Source organism: Myotis nattereri (genome assembly GCF_964212035.1).
Source record: "Myotis nattereri genome assembly, chromosome: 12".
NCBI classification, from domain to species: Eukaryota; Metazoa; Chordata; class Mammalia; order Chiroptera; family Vespertilionidae; genus Myotis; species Myotis nattereri.
In genome coordinates this window covers 36,525,550-36,540,460 of record NC_138087.1, presented here as the reverse complement: position 1 = coordinate 36,540,460, position 14,911 = coordinate 36,525,550, and the positions used below count along the sequence as shown (strand labels likewise).

At 42.3% G+C, this 14,911-nt stretch overlaps 1 protein-coding gene across 2 annotated transcripts in view; it reads left to right on the top strand.

Moving 5' to 3' along the window:
* VLDLR (very low density lipoprotein receptor) overlaps positions 1-14,073 on the top strand; it is a 34,107-nt gene extending 20,034 nt beyond the window's left edge. The window contains exons 5-19 of one of the 2 annotated variants that reach the window (XM_081103230.1): positions 82-453; positions 556-678; positions 765-887; positions 1,320-1,439; positions 1,544-1,669; positions 2,446-2,617; positions 3,203-3,421; positions 4,464-4,582; positions 5,394-5,533; positions 5,865-6,006; positions 9,589-9,735; positions 10,845-10,928; positions 11,304-11,384; positions 12,218-12,387; positions 13,244-14,073. In XM_081103230.1, coding sequence (XP_080959356.1) covers positions 82-453; positions 556-678; positions 765-887; positions 1,320-1,439; positions 1,544-1,669; positions 2,446-2,617; positions 3,203-3,421; positions 4,464-4,582; positions 5,394-5,533; positions 5,865-6,006; positions 9,589-9,735; positions 10,845-10,928; positions 11,304-11,384; positions 12,218-12,387; positions 13,244-13,279 — 2,174 coding nt within the window. In that variant the 3' untranslated portion in view covers positions 13,280-14,073. The remainder of the gene's footprint in view (positions 1-81; positions 454-555; positions 679-764; positions 888-1,319; positions 1,440-1,543; positions 1,670-2,445; positions 2,618-3,202; positions 3,422-4,463; positions 4,583-5,393; positions 5,534-5,864; positions 6,007-9,588; positions 9,736-10,844; positions 10,929-11,303; positions 11,385-12,217; positions 12,388-13,243) is intronic. The other variant, XM_081103231.1, reaches the window with a different exon arrangement.
* Positions 14,074-14,911: the final 838 nt, after the last annotated feature.

Genomic DNA, 14,911 nt, shown 5'->3' with positions numbered 1-14,911 from the left:
CTGCAGGTTAGATTTCCAGACAAAAGTCCTAAAAGGACCAGTCCTGATGCACTTTCAATGGGGCCTCCTCTCTCTTAATAGTCAACGTAACATGCAGCTCTGATGAGTTCACTTGCTCCAGCGGCCGCTGCATCTCCAGGAATTTTGTGTGCAATGGCCAGGATGACTGTAACGATGGCAGTGATGAGCTGAACTGTGCCCCGCCGTCCTGTGGTGCCCACGAGTTCCAGTGCAGCGCCTCCTCCTGCATCCCCCTCAGCTGGGTGTGTGACGATGATGCCGACTGCTCGGACCAGTCTGATGAGTCCCTGGAGCAGTGTGGCCGCCAGCCAGTGATGCACACCAAGTGCCCAGCCAGCGAGATCCAGTGTGGCTCTGGCGAGTGCATCCACAAGAAGTGGCGCTGTGACGGCGATCCGGACTGCAGGGATGGCAGCGATGAGGTCAACTGTCGTACGTAGCATTCTCATCAGTGTGGCATGTTCGGTTCTCTTCCACGGATCCACTGGGGACAACTTGGCTGGCCTCATCCCATGGTGTTTCCTCCCTTTGTAGCTTCTCGAACCTGTCGACCAGACCAGTTTGAATGTGAGGATGGTAGCTGCATCCATGGCAGCAGGCAGTGTAATGGCATCCGAGACTGTGTGGACGGTTCTGACGAAGTCAACTGCAAAAATGGTAAGGGCCTCTTCGTGTGGGTTTGTCAAGGGACTACCCTGATCGGACCCACTCAGGGAGTCTCTCTTCTGTGTTTCTCTTTGCAGTCAATCAGTGCTTGGGTCCCGGAAAGTTCAAGTGCAGAAGCGGGGAATGCATAGACATCATTAAAGTATGTAACCAGGAGCAGGACTGCAGGGACTGGAGTGACGAGCCCCTGAAAGAATGTCGTAAGTGAAGGGGTTGCTTGGGGACAGAGCTGGGATGGCTCGTTCAATCTAGCATGGCTAATGCATAATGCCTGGCTTCACTTTTAATGAACTAAGTTCAATTGTTGGACTTAAGAGTGAATTTTTATGACTCAAGAGCCCATGCACTGACAAACTAGTTCATAATTTACCTCCTTAAAGATAACTAACCAGTAATAGAGAAGCTTGATCAAATCCTGCTTAACCAACTGACCAGGGAGATGGGCTCCATTATTCCCCCAGTACAGTCTAAGATGCATATTTATAAGAAAAATTATTAGAGCTTGGAAAAATCATAGATTTGAGCAGACTAAGTAGATAAGTTATTGCAGAGAGCCTGGATTTTTAATGTTACTAGGACAAATATCAATTTGGAATAAGTTGTCAAGTAACTCGACGACATTTTTATTTCAGATGTAAATGAATGCTTGGTTAACAATGGTGGATGCTCCCATATCTGCAGAGACTTGGTTATAGGCTACGAATGTGACTGTGCGGCTGGGTTTGAGCTGATAGACAGGAAAACCTGTGGAGGTGAGTCAAAGAAGAGGCCCTCAGCCCTGGGGGTGGCGGGAAAGGACAGTGAATCTCTGTAGGTTACCCAGGAACAGCAAGACTAATTCTAACTTCCCTCCTAGATATTGACGAATGCCAAAACCCGGGAATCTGCAGTCAGATCTGTATCAACTTAAAGGGCGGTTACAAGTGTGAATGTAGTCGTGGCTACCAAATGGATCTTGCCACTGGCGTGTGCAAGGCTGTAGGTAAATGGACTGGGACTGGTGTTGCTCTGATATCTTTAAGAGTTAAGTGCTTAGGAAAGGTACAGCCTGTGATGACAATAGCCAAATTGAAGATGAATCTAAAATAGTACTTGAGAGCAATGCTACTAAGATCACAGCGCATTCTCTATCACAGGTTACAGAGATCATTTCCCCAGATTCCTGCCTTGGTCTATTCCTTTTGCACATGATACCATGAATACCTGCCAGCTTTGCTTACTTTCTGCTTCCAATACTTGAGTACAATTCAAATAAATAACTTACTCGCCAGCGGCCCTGTTGTTGAATGCTGAGACCTCAGAACTGCCTTCGTAAGTAGTGGAAAGCACTTGCAGGTCTCTGGGGCACGGCCTCTGGCACGAGTATTCCTGAGGTGTTCAGCAATGGCTTCACTTTTTTTTTTTTTCAATCCTCACCCAAGGATATTTTTTCCATTGATTTCTTAGAGAATATAAGGGAGTGAGGGAGGAGGAGAGTGGGAGGGCGAGAGAAACATCAATGTAAGAGAGACACATCAATTGGTTGCCTCCCCCACACACCCAAAATGGGGTGGGGATGGAACCTGTAACCCAGGTATGTGCCCTTGACCAGAAACCAGACCTGAGACCCTTTGGAGCATGGCTGATGCTCTAACCACTGCCCACACTGGCCGGGGCGGTGGCTTCACTTTTTAAGTGCTGCTCTCTTGGGAGGAGGTAACTGAGAAGGACCTTACCTTCTTGCAGCAAAACTAAATGCACTGGACTCCTGTCTTGCAGGAAAAGAGCCAAGTCTAATCTTCACTAATCGCAGAGACATCAGGAAGATTGGCTTAGAGAGGAAAGAATATATCCAACTAGTGGAGCAGCTAAGAAACACTGTGGCTCTCGATGCTGACATTGCTGCCCAGAAACTATTCTGGGCTGATCTGAGCCAAAAGGCCATCTTCAGGTAACTTTCAGTTCCATTTTGGTGTCTTGGTCTAAATCGCTTGGCCTTTGGGAAGCTTTGAAGGAATTTCTCTTGTCTCAATCTAGCATCTCGTTAGCTGTAGATAGTGACTCTTAACACCCATCCTTTAACTTTTCCATGACTATCAGTTCCTCGTTAGAAATGAACAGTCACCTATGAAATAAAAAGTGTCTACAGCTAAAAGATGATCCCAGCTGACATCTGAATGTCTCCTATTTTCTCCCCTTAACTGTTAATTGAGAACCGTTTATGGTGGCTACAAATAGAAATGGAAGCGCAGTTTTTCCTTAGTGGGAACTAGAGTAACTCAGATGATGGCTACTGAAACAAATAGCTCCACTTAGAAGTGTGTGTGTGTCTGGCATATGGAACACATACGGCAACTAGTTAGCCTACTGTTAATGCGGAGCCAGTGAGCAGCCTGGTTCAGTCATTGGAGCGGTGAGCGGTGTTACTAGAGTTCTCTCCGAACAAGGCTGCGGACCATTTTGTAAGCAGAAAGTCTGTTCTCCAGCCTCCGATGGCGTCAACCTCTGAAATTTCTTGTGACCTACTCTGTTTCAGCGCCTCCCTGGATGACAAGGTTGGTAGACATGTTAAAATGATCGACAATGTCTATAATCCTGCAGCCATTGCTGTTGATTGGGTGTACAAGACCCTCTACTGGACTGACGCGGCTTCTAAGACTATTTCAGTGGCTACCCTGGACGGAACCAAAAGGAAGCTCCTGTTTAACTCGGACCTGCGAGAACCGGCCTCCATAGCCGTGGACCCCCTGTCCGGGTGTGTATTCTGTGTTCTGCATCCCGTAGCCTTTTGGGTGCCGTCTGCATAGACCAGGAGCCCTCCTCATGCCTGAAGTAGAACTGAAATATCAAGACCTATCAGCTGCCCATGAGAAAGAATTGTCTGGCTCAACATGTCATGGTCCCACCTGTGTGCCAGGCCCTCCCGGGGCAGCCTGACTGCTGGTGGAAGTTAAGGAAACAACGCTTCTGATTTGATGTGCAACAGAGGGTGGATCTGAACCCTCGTACCCACTCAGCTTCTACACAAGGGACTTTGCATTTTTGTCGGAATGCTTTGTCAGGTTAGCTCTGGATGATCAAACCTGTCTTAGCATGAGTTGTGAGGATTTGGGTAACTACATTATCTCAAAGCTTATCCAAAAGTCCAGTTGAAATTGACAGACCTCGCTAGAAACATTTCATGGAGAGGTTTCCTAAATTGCCACTAAATAACAAACAGAACAGCTAAGGAAGCTAAGCCTGCAGTCATCAGAAATGGGCCCTGTAACCTCACCAGCACACGGTCAGCTACCCCTGCTATACAGCTTAACAGTTACTCTTCTTCACTCCTCAGAAAGAATCAGCCTTTTAAAAATGGAACATAGCTCTTCCGGTTTGGCTCAGTTGTGGGGGCATTGGCCCTCGGACTGAAGAGTCCCGGGTTTGATTCCAATGTACGTGTCTCTCTCACAATGATGGTTTTCTCTGTCTCTCCCCCTCCCTTCCAGTCTCTCTAAAAATCAATGGAAAAAAAATATCCTCCTCAGGTGAGGATTAACAAAAAAATAAAAAATAGAAATAAAAACGGAACATATAATATGTGACTTTTGGCTGACTCAAATACATTAATATAGTGAATGAGCTTGTAGGTTCTTAGTGTTTTGTTTACGCAGAACATAAGTTATAGTCTGAAGTGTTACTATTTGTCGTAATCAATCCCTAGAATTTTTCTGTTCACTCTTTGAACGTTTGTCCTAAGCTACAACTTTATTCGTTCTAAAACCACTGAGGCTTATTTCTAACTTCATTCTTCCCAGATTTGTTTACTGGTCAGACTGGGGTGAGCCAGCTAAAATAGAAAAAGCAGGAATGAATGGATTTGATAGACGGCCGCTGGTGGCAGTGGATATCCAATGGCCTAACGGAATTACACTTGGTACGTATGTTCTTCCTGTGTTGACCACCAGTTCAACAGCCGTCACCTGGCTTTAACTGATCTCCACTGTTAACTCTAGACTACAGCAAACAGCGCTAGAGCAGTGGCTTTGGATGGAAATAACTGGGCAATACCAATGGAATGGGGAATTTAAATTATATACTGCGTAATTACTAGCTAGTCCATGGGGGCCTAATATCTGACACAAAGTCAGTGAATGGTGGGTCTTGGGAACTCTCACCCTAAATACTCCTGGTCCAGGTGCCTTAGCATTTCCTGAATTGCAAGCTTATAACAGTTTTTCTGGCTCAGAAGGAGAGAACCACAAAATGCTAGCCTCTTTTAAAACTTCTATCATGTGAGTAACATTTCTTAAGTCAGTTACTTTGAGAACCGTAGGTACCCCTTGAGTTTCCCGAAATGGCATGCCATTTCACAAGATTTGCCGGATCCCATTAAGAATCCCTGCTGGAGCCCTAACCGGTTTGGCTCAGTGGATAGAGCGTCAGCCTGCGGACTGAAGGGTCCCAGGTTCGATTCTGGTCAAGGGCATGTACTTTGGTTATGGTCACATCCCCAGTAGGGGGCGTGCAGGAGGCAGCTGATCGATGTTTCACTCGTCGATGTTTCTAACTCTCTATCCCTCTCCCTTCCTCTCTGTAAAAAAATCAATAAAATATATTTAAAAAAAAAAAAAGAATCCCTGTTGGAGCAGGAATCATAGAAGTCAAATATTGGATTCCTTAGAGATTTTAAATGGAAGCCAGAGCCATACGGACTTACCATGCAATGCAATTCTTTTCCGGCCTAGACCTCATAAAGAGCCGTCTCTATTGGCTTGATTCCAAGTTGCACATGTTGTCCAGTGTGGACTTGAATGGCCAAGATCGGAGGATAGTGCTCAAGTCCCTGGAGTTCCTCGCCCATCCTCTTGCACTAACGATATTTGAGGTAAGACGCCTGCCTCACGTCCAAGTGTATACCTTTGAGTTACTATAGCACCTTGGGGAGAAGGAACAGGCATGGGGGGCGGGGGGAGAGCAGAGGGCATGACTTGAAAAGCTACTGTCTCTTAAAACCTGGGACAAGTTAGATACTCTTTGATTCTTTGTAGCACTTTAAGAAACCTGAACTTGCTCTCTTACAGTTTCTCATCCAGTATCCCAGACCAGCCTTAAATAAACTTGGTCCATTAATTTGCCAGTAAATAATAATGACCTTAGTTAGACAGTGATATGTGTTAATCCTACATACACATGCTAATTTGGGGGTTCTGTTTTAGGATCGTGTCTACTGGATAGACGGGGAAAATGAGGCCGTCTATGGTGCCAATAAATTCACTGGGTCGGAGCTGGCCACTCTAGTTAACAACCTTAATGATGCCCAAGACATCATTGTCTATCATGAACTCGTCCAGCCATCAGGTAACCGGGGAAGCAGGACCCTTCATGGCCACTTTAAGGGCAGGAGCATGACACAGTACCTGCTGGGTATCAGTAGCTTGTTAGCAATTCAACTTGCTCTAAAATGGAGCTTTTCCCTTCTATACCAAACACTTCAAACCTGGAGTTTGGGATATTTTATTTCTGGCTTCCTAGTAAAAGAGCTTCAGGACTTGAGCTCTCCTATTCCCTCCCAACCTTCCATGTTCAGTCTTTTATTTCAGTCCTTTCCACATCCCCTCGGCCTACATCCCCTCTTGCTAAGACTATGGCACTAGCCTCTGAAGTAGCCACAAACTTTCCCTTCCTCCACCCCCCATGACGCATCTTGTATAGGATTGTGTAGATGCTCAGACACATCTGGTCATATTGTCTCCTCAAAAGACTTGATTGGTTCTATCTAAATGGAATTTTTAATATCAACCTAAAGAGTTTTTGTGCAGCAAAGGAAACTACCAACAAAATGAAAAGACAACCTACTGAGTAGAAGAAAACATTTGCAAATGATACATCTAATAAGGGGTTAATATCCAATATATATAAAGAACTCATACAATGTAGCACCAAAAAACACACAACAACCCAACTGAAAAATGGGCAGAGGGCCCTGGCCAGTTTAGCTCAGTGGATAGAGCGTGGGCCTGTGGACCAAAGGATCCCGGGTTCGATTCCAGTCAAGGGCATGTACGTTGGTTGCAGGCTCCTCCCCGGCCCAGGCCCTGGCTGGGGCACATGCAGGAGGCAACCAATTGATGTGTTTCTCTCACATTGATGTTTCTCTCTGTCTTTCCCTCTCTCTTCAATTCTCCCTAAAAATCAATGGGAAAATATCTTGGGCGAGGATTAAAACAACAACAACAAAATGGGCAGAGGACCTGCCTGAATTGATATTTCTCCCAAGACAACATACAAATGGCAAACAGACATATGAAAAGATGCTCAATGTCACTAATCATCAGGGAAATGCAAATAAAAATCACAATGAGTTATCACCTCACACCTGTCAGATGGCTATCATCAATAAATCAACAAACAACAAGTGTTGGTGACGATGTACTCAAAGGGAACCCTCATGCACTGTTGGTGGGATTGTAAATTAGTACAGCCATATGGAAAACAATATGGAGATTCCTCAAAAAAATTAAAAATAGAACTTTCATATGATCCAGAATTCCACTTCTGAGTATTTACCTGAAGAAAACAAAAATTCTAATTCAAAAAGATATATGCACCCCTATGTTCATTGCAGCATTACTAGTAATAGCCAAAATATGGAAGCAACCTAGATGTCCATCAATGAATGGACATCAATGGAATATTATTGAGTAATAAATAAGAATGAAATTTTCCTGTTTGCAACAATATGGATGGACCTAGAGCAGGGGTGGGCAAACTTTTTGACTCTAGGGCCACAATGGGTTCTTAAACTGGACCGGAGGGCCGGAACAAAAGCATGGATGGAGTGTTTGTGTGAACTAATATAAATTCAAAGTAAACATCATTACATAAAAGGGTACGGTCTTTTTTTTTTCTTTTTCGTTTTATTCATTTCAAACAGGCCAGATTCGGCCCGCGGGCGTAGTTTGCCCACGGCTGACCTAGAGGGTATTAGGCTAAATGAAGTAAGTCAGACAGAGAAAGACAAATACCATATTATTTCACTTATACATATGTGGAATCTAAAAAACAAAATAAATGAATAAACAGAAACAGACCCAGAGATACAGAAGAGAACAAGCTTAGTTCCCAAAGGGGAGGGGCTATGAAATGGGAATAATTTTTTAAAAATCTATTAGGTGACAGGTACAGTTCTAGGCCCTGGAGATATAAGGTTGAAAAAGACTGAGCATTAGAATCCATAGAATAAAATGCTCCCAGTTTCTCAAGTGACCCTAATGCACATTCATTTAAAAAAAGAGAGAGAACTTAGTAAATCTTCATGTCCTTGAGTTAATGGTTTCTAATATATGATACCAAAAGCACACGTGACAGAAGAAATAGATAAATAATAGAACTAGGTCAGAATTTTTAAAAATTTTGTGTTTCCAAGTATACTATCAAAAAAGTGAAAAGGCAACCCCAGAATGGGAGAAAATATTTGCAAACCATAAAGCCAATAAGAATCTATTACCCAGAATACATAAAGGACTCTTACAACTCAAAAATAAAAAAGCAAATATCCGAGGTAGCATGGAGGGACCTGGAGAGTATTATGCTAGGCTAAATAAGCAAGTCAGAAAAAGACAGGTATCACATGATCTCTCTTAAATATGGAATCTAATGCACAAAATAAAATGATGAATAAAATAGATCCAGAGACATAAAAGCATGGAACAGACTGACAAATCTCAGAGGGAAAGGGGAGGTTGGGGAGGGGGGTAAATTAATCAAAAACCTTACATGCATGGACAGACAATAGTGCAGAGAAGGGGGTAAATGAGGGTAAAAGGGGAAAATAATATAAAAAATTAAAAACGGATAAATTATTTGAATAGGCATTTCTCCAAAGAAGCTCTACATGTCCAATAAGTACATGAAAAGATGTTCAAAACCCTTAGTCATTAGGTAAATACAATGACTTAAGCTATAATGAGGTACACTTCATAACTCTTAATATTGATAAATGAAAGAAGAGAGTTTGAAAAGAACTGTGTAACTACATTTATATGACACCTTGAAGAAGGGGAAACTATCCTATATAATATAATAAAAGGCTAATATGCAAATCGACCGAATGGCCGAATGATCGGTTGCTATGGTGCGCACTGACCACCAGGGGGCAGACGCTCAATACAGGAGCTGCCCCCTGGTAGTCAGTGCACTCCTACAGGGGGCACACCACTCAGCCAGAAGCCAGGCTCATGGCTGGCAAGCACAGCAGCAGTGGTGGGAGCCTCTCCTGTCTCTGTGGCAGTCGGACATCCCCCGAGGGCTCCCAGACTGCAAGAGGTCATAGACCAGACTTAGGGACCGCACCCCCCCCTCAGTGCACTAATTTCATGCACCAGGCCTCTAGTACAAATAATAAACAGATTAGTGGTTACCAGGAGCTTGAGAGAGGAAGGCTGATTAGGTGAACTGTGTGTGTATGTTGTGTGTGTATGTGTGGAGGGGTGTTATATGCATAAAATGAATGAACGAAACTCTTAAACGTCCATATAGTTGGGTGCCTTCCACTTTGTGGGAACAAGGCATGATAAAGCTAGGAGAACATGCTTATCTCCTTCCTCGGAGCCTTCACTATGAGCTTTGGACCAGTAGTTAGTGCCACTCCTGGTCACTCACCTCCATTCTCCACCTACTCCCTCACCATCCATCTGTTTAAGGCATAACTCTTGTTCTACTTCCAAGAAGTTTCTTTGGATCTCTGGTGTCCTTAGAGCATGCTGTCTGTACTCTTATATTTAGTCTTCACTGGTATTGGTTTAACTGGAAGGTTAGGCTGAGTAGACAAGTTTAAACTCCTTGGGGTCAAGGATTCATGTCTTCAGCACCTAGAACAGGACTTTGTGTATATAACAGGCCTTGGTGTACTTCTTTTAAAGGATTTTTGTGTCTGAACAGGTAAAAATTGGTGTGAAGAAGACATGGAGAATGGAGGATGTGAATACCTATGTCTGCCAGCACCACAGATTAATGATCACTCCCCAAAATACACGTGCTCCTGTCCCAATGGGTTCAACCTACGGGCAAATGGCCGGGAGTGCCAAAGTAAGACTTTTTACTTTTCATCCACTAGCCAGACATACAACAGGCTATAGAATAAGACACTAGCTATGAAAACTAGCCTGGATTTTAAGAATTCTGTTTTAACTAACTCTAGGAATAGCCTGGTACTATTGCCTACCAGGTACTCATGGCTTTACTTCAGAGTTGACTTTTTAACTCATTTCAACATCAGATGAGTCTATAAGTGACACTTTTGTCAAAGTATTAACAGGCCTCTTACTGATTAGTCCCATAACAACACTGAGCTAGGCAACGTGCAGATAACAGAACAAAGCCTTAACATTTCCTCTGAAGAGAGAGGCCAGAAATTATGCACAAAGAAGGTTATGGTTACAGGAAACCTCATAGCCCCAGTGCGTGACACTATCTTAAACTCACACTTAAACTTACATTTGTAGTCTTCTGTTCTTAGATTTTGGTTAAGCAGCAAATTTAACTCAAAAGTTGTAAGCAAGGAGCTCATATAGTGAGGCTTTTATTAGTTTAATCCCGAGTCCCTGAAGGGACTAGCTCCATTTATTGAGAAAGTAGTTGCAAGACAATCTGGGGTAAGACTAGTATTCCTGGTCATCTGTTTTCAAGAGCATTTCTTTTTTTTTTAATATATTTTTATTGATTGATTTCAGAGAGGAAGGGAGAAATAGCAATGATGAAAGAGAACCATTGATTGGCTGCCTCCTGCATGCCCCCTATTGGGGTATCAAACCCACCACCCAGGCATGTGCCCTGACTGGGAATCGAACAGTGACCTCCTGGTTCAACCACTGAACCACTGCCGCCGGGCTCACAGGCTTTTTTTGTAACTTTCAGGAGCCTGGACATTGCTTCGAGGGGTCATGAAGTGTGGCTGTGTGCCTTTTTAAATTGTCAACTTTCAAATGCTTGCTCTTCTGCCTAAAGTCTCATGTGTCTGGTTTTGTCCGAAGACTGCTGTTTCTCCCAGTTTTGATACATCCACCATGCAACTTAGTTCAGCAGTGATTTGTCTGTTTCTGTGGTATTAAAATAACCTAGCCAGGGCTCATCTGGACTAAACAACTAGGCACTCTGGAACCTTGGCATTAACCAGGTTCTTGGTTTTTATAATTCAGGTACTGCAACTACTATGGCTTACAGTGAGACAAAAGATACCAACACAACAGAAAGCTCACCAGCTAGTGGACTAGTTCCTGGAGGTATTGGGTTCAGTACTGCAAACTGTTAATCTCAACTAACAGCCACACTTCGTATCTATTACTTAAATAATTAATACAGCCTTTAACTACTAGCTCTGCCCCGATTGGTAACCTACTTTTAAACTGCAAGGACTAAGAAGCTTCGAGTCTTAGTCTGACCTGACTTATTAAGGTCTGTGTTAGAGAAATGTTAATGAAATGGCTATAACAGCATGTGACTCTCAAATACTTCTAGATCAGTTGTTGCTGCTATACAATCATAGTAGATACTGAGCATCGTGATGGATGCGAGGGTATGAGGCTCTCCACGAGATGGGTGCATTTCCAAGTCTGAGTTCAGATTCTTCTAAACTGGTTCTTCTTATCCGCCTGTAGGGATCAACGTGACCACAGCAGTATCGGAGGTCAGTGTTCCCCCAAAAGGGACTTCTGCTGCGTGGGCCATCCTTCCCCTCTGTAAGTCGATTCTTTATATATGTGGAGCCCATGAACTTCTTAGATACCAGATGGGCATTTATAGTTCATCTAGAGACATACTTCCCGTGGCCCCTTGTACTTTCATAGCTCTCATGATACTGAATTACATTTTACTCCCTCCCCAACATGGCACAATGAGTTGAGAGTCCATGCCTTTCTCTTCAGTGGTATCCTTCCCACAGTGACTGGCAGTGATAAATGTTCAGCTATTACATGAAGGGTGCTTATAGCTTTCTACTTCAGAGTGGTTAGTCTGGCGTACTCCCTTTCACAGTAAGTCCCTTTAAGTAAAGAAAACTGTTCTAATTCTCTTGGAAATATATATAGTATTTCACACAGAGGAGATACAATGCTCAAATGCTTTCTTGAAGAATTAGGACGTATAGGGAGTAAATTAAAAAGTTAAGAATTTTCAAACCCAGGGAGATGGACCTCTAAAGCTACTATTGAGTATGTGAATGCTAAGGCACTATACTATAATGGCCTCTTTATCCTAAATTACTGGATTGCAAGCTTAGCGAACACACTAGACTAGGAGGACCCCTTGAAGAGCTCTCCAGAAGCTTCCGTAATTTCAATTCGTTCTGCCTGGGAAGGGGCCCTGGACACTAGGTTTGCCCAGTCTAGAGAATAACACTTAACCATTGGTCTGACCTTGTTTCAAGCTCCTGCCCATTTAGATTCTAACTTCTGGTTATTCAGCATCATAGAACATGAAACTTTTAGGAATGTCGCTTATGGATTCATGAACATGATCTTCTTTCTGTGTTTGGAGACTAGACCTTGCTTAGTTGCCTTCTAACTTTTTTCAGTGCTCTTAGCAATGGCAGCAGTCGGTGGCTACTTGATGTGGCGGAACTGGCAACACAAGAACATGAAAAGCATGAACTTTGACAATCCTGTGTACTTGAAGACCACAGAAGAGGACCTGTCTATAGACATTGGTAGACACAGTGCTTCGGTTGGACACACATACCCAGCAGTAAGTCAGCTTTGTGTCCTCTATGCCATTGCTTGCAGTAAGACTTTTTGGTAAGGAGACTTCAAACTCAAGCTATGACTGTCTGGGCTAGGAAGAGCCAGTAGGATCATGGACCCACCAAATACTTCATTTACCAGAGATTACACAGTCTAGCCTGTTAGAACATAAGTCAGTCAGTTGACCAGCACCTGCCCCATACAGGATGACAAGTAAGTCAACTTCAGGTCATCACTATACTATTGGAGGTATTTTGGGTTATAGAAACTACATGTAAATATTTGCATGAACCAAGTAGCTCCTTTTTGAACTGTTAAATAAGTAAATTAGCATATCATATATAGGAGAGTTAGCTTCAAGTCAGTGTATTGAGCAAGATTCTTTGGGCCAAAATTACCAAATGCTTGGAAGTGTCCTGTCCCACCTGGTACAGCGGGCTAGTTTTTCACTCACTCGTTCTTTAGTTGAAACCCAAATGGAGTATTTGGCCTTCATTTAGGGACCAGTCTGAACAAAACAAGTGCTGAGCACTCCCTCTTCAACATTCTGGTAAAACAAAGAATGGTAGCCAATTCATGGCACACATGTGTCTGTCTATTCATATTTTTCTCCAGGACTTAAGATCATTAAGTAGAAGATGCAGAATTAGTCACATTATTTCCTCTCTCTACCAAGTAGATGCAGCTAAATTCAAGTTAAACTGCATTAGTGACACAACTCAATACTATTTTGGACCTGACTTCCCTTCTATGTACCTTTTAGTTCTGAATGGCAAACTCAAAAGCAAGGTCCATTTTAGTGACTAGAAGTGCTACCAATGAGTGATCAAGCTCACTCCATATTTTTTTCTTTTCCACAGATATCAATTGTAAGCACAGATGATGATCTAGCTTGACTTCTGAGACAAGTCTCAACCTTTGAGATCCAAACCAATAATTCCCCTATTTGGAATGGTAACCGAGCCAGCAGCTGAAGTCTCTTTCTTCCTCCAGCCTGGAAGAACATCAAGATATCTGCGTGGATCAAGCTTATGTACTTGACCGTTTTTATATGACTTTCATAAATATTCCTGTCCACACTCTGCTTCAGCTTTGGATGTGGTTCCCTATAACCCTTGAATTTCTAGACAGTATTGCCACCTCTGGCCAAATATGCACTTTCCCTAGAAAGCCATATTCCAGCAATGAAACTTGTGCTATAGTGTATACCACCTGTACATACATTGTATAGGCCACCTGTAAATATCCCAGAGAACAATCACTATTCTTAAGCACTTTGAAAATATTTCTATGTAAATTATTGTAAACTTTTTTCAATGGTTGGGACAATGGCAATAGGATAAAACGGGTTACTAAGATGAAATTGCCAAAAAATTTGTAAACTAATTTTGTACCTATGAATGAAATCTTTGACCTCAATGGAGGTTTGCAAAGACTGAGTGTTCAAACTACTGTACATTTTTTTTCCAAGTGCTAAAAAAATTAAACTAAGCAGCTTAACCATGGTTTATGCCTATTCCTCTAAGAGAAACTATAAACAGTCTAAATAGTATCAAATGTTCTAACTAAATATATGAGCTATAGGTCGTGAGGTTGTATAATTAAGTCTATAATATTACTATTTTTTAATAACCAAACACAAAAAGGACAAGGTACTACTAAATATTTCCTCTGCAATAATTTATTTTCTAAAAAAAAAAAAAAGAAAAGAAAAGAAAAGAAAAGCTAAGGTAGCATGTACCTTGAATTTTTCTTGCTTAGAGGAAACTTTCTTTTCTCATTAATTTGTTTCCTGATCTAGAAACATATGCTAAGATTTCTATCAATTCGGCTTCTTCATATTAAATTCATTTTTCCATGTTCTATAATTATATATATAGTTCAAGAACCAGTGCCTTCTAAGCCATGGGAAAGGACTTTCTTCCTTTTTGAGTCTACCAGTCTACCATGAAGAGAGCTAAGAAGAATAACCAGTAGTACCATTCTTGAACAATCTAAAGTAGCGGTTCTCAGTGAGGTTAAGGTTAAGATCTCTGTTACCTGGGAACTTGCTAAAAATGTTAGATCAGAAGCTCTGGAGGTGGGGTCCAGGAATATGTGTTTTCACAAGCCCTTCAGGTGATGATGTAAACTAATGTTTGAAAATCACTGTTCTCATGTTATTTCGTGAAGAACCTGTAACATCTCCTAATTTTTCAGTCTAGCTGGCATAGGATGGATTCCTTCTATGGACAACTTCTAAAACATTTAGTATGAAAAGCAGATTTTAGGTAGAAGAAGAAGCTTAATGATACCAGTGTTACAAGTATTATATAGTATTAGTCAACTATAAGGCCCAAAGTCATCATTTTTAAGAACAAAGTATTATTCTCCATTATCTTCTCTTGGATTCAAGTCCCTAGTATGTTCCTTCAGGTGCTAAGTTCCATTTTTCAACCTTCAAAGCGTCAAAAACATCTCATTCTTTTATCTTGCCCTCCTCAGTAAGTAGCCAAGGACAGAAACTTTAACTTAAGAGGAACAAACTC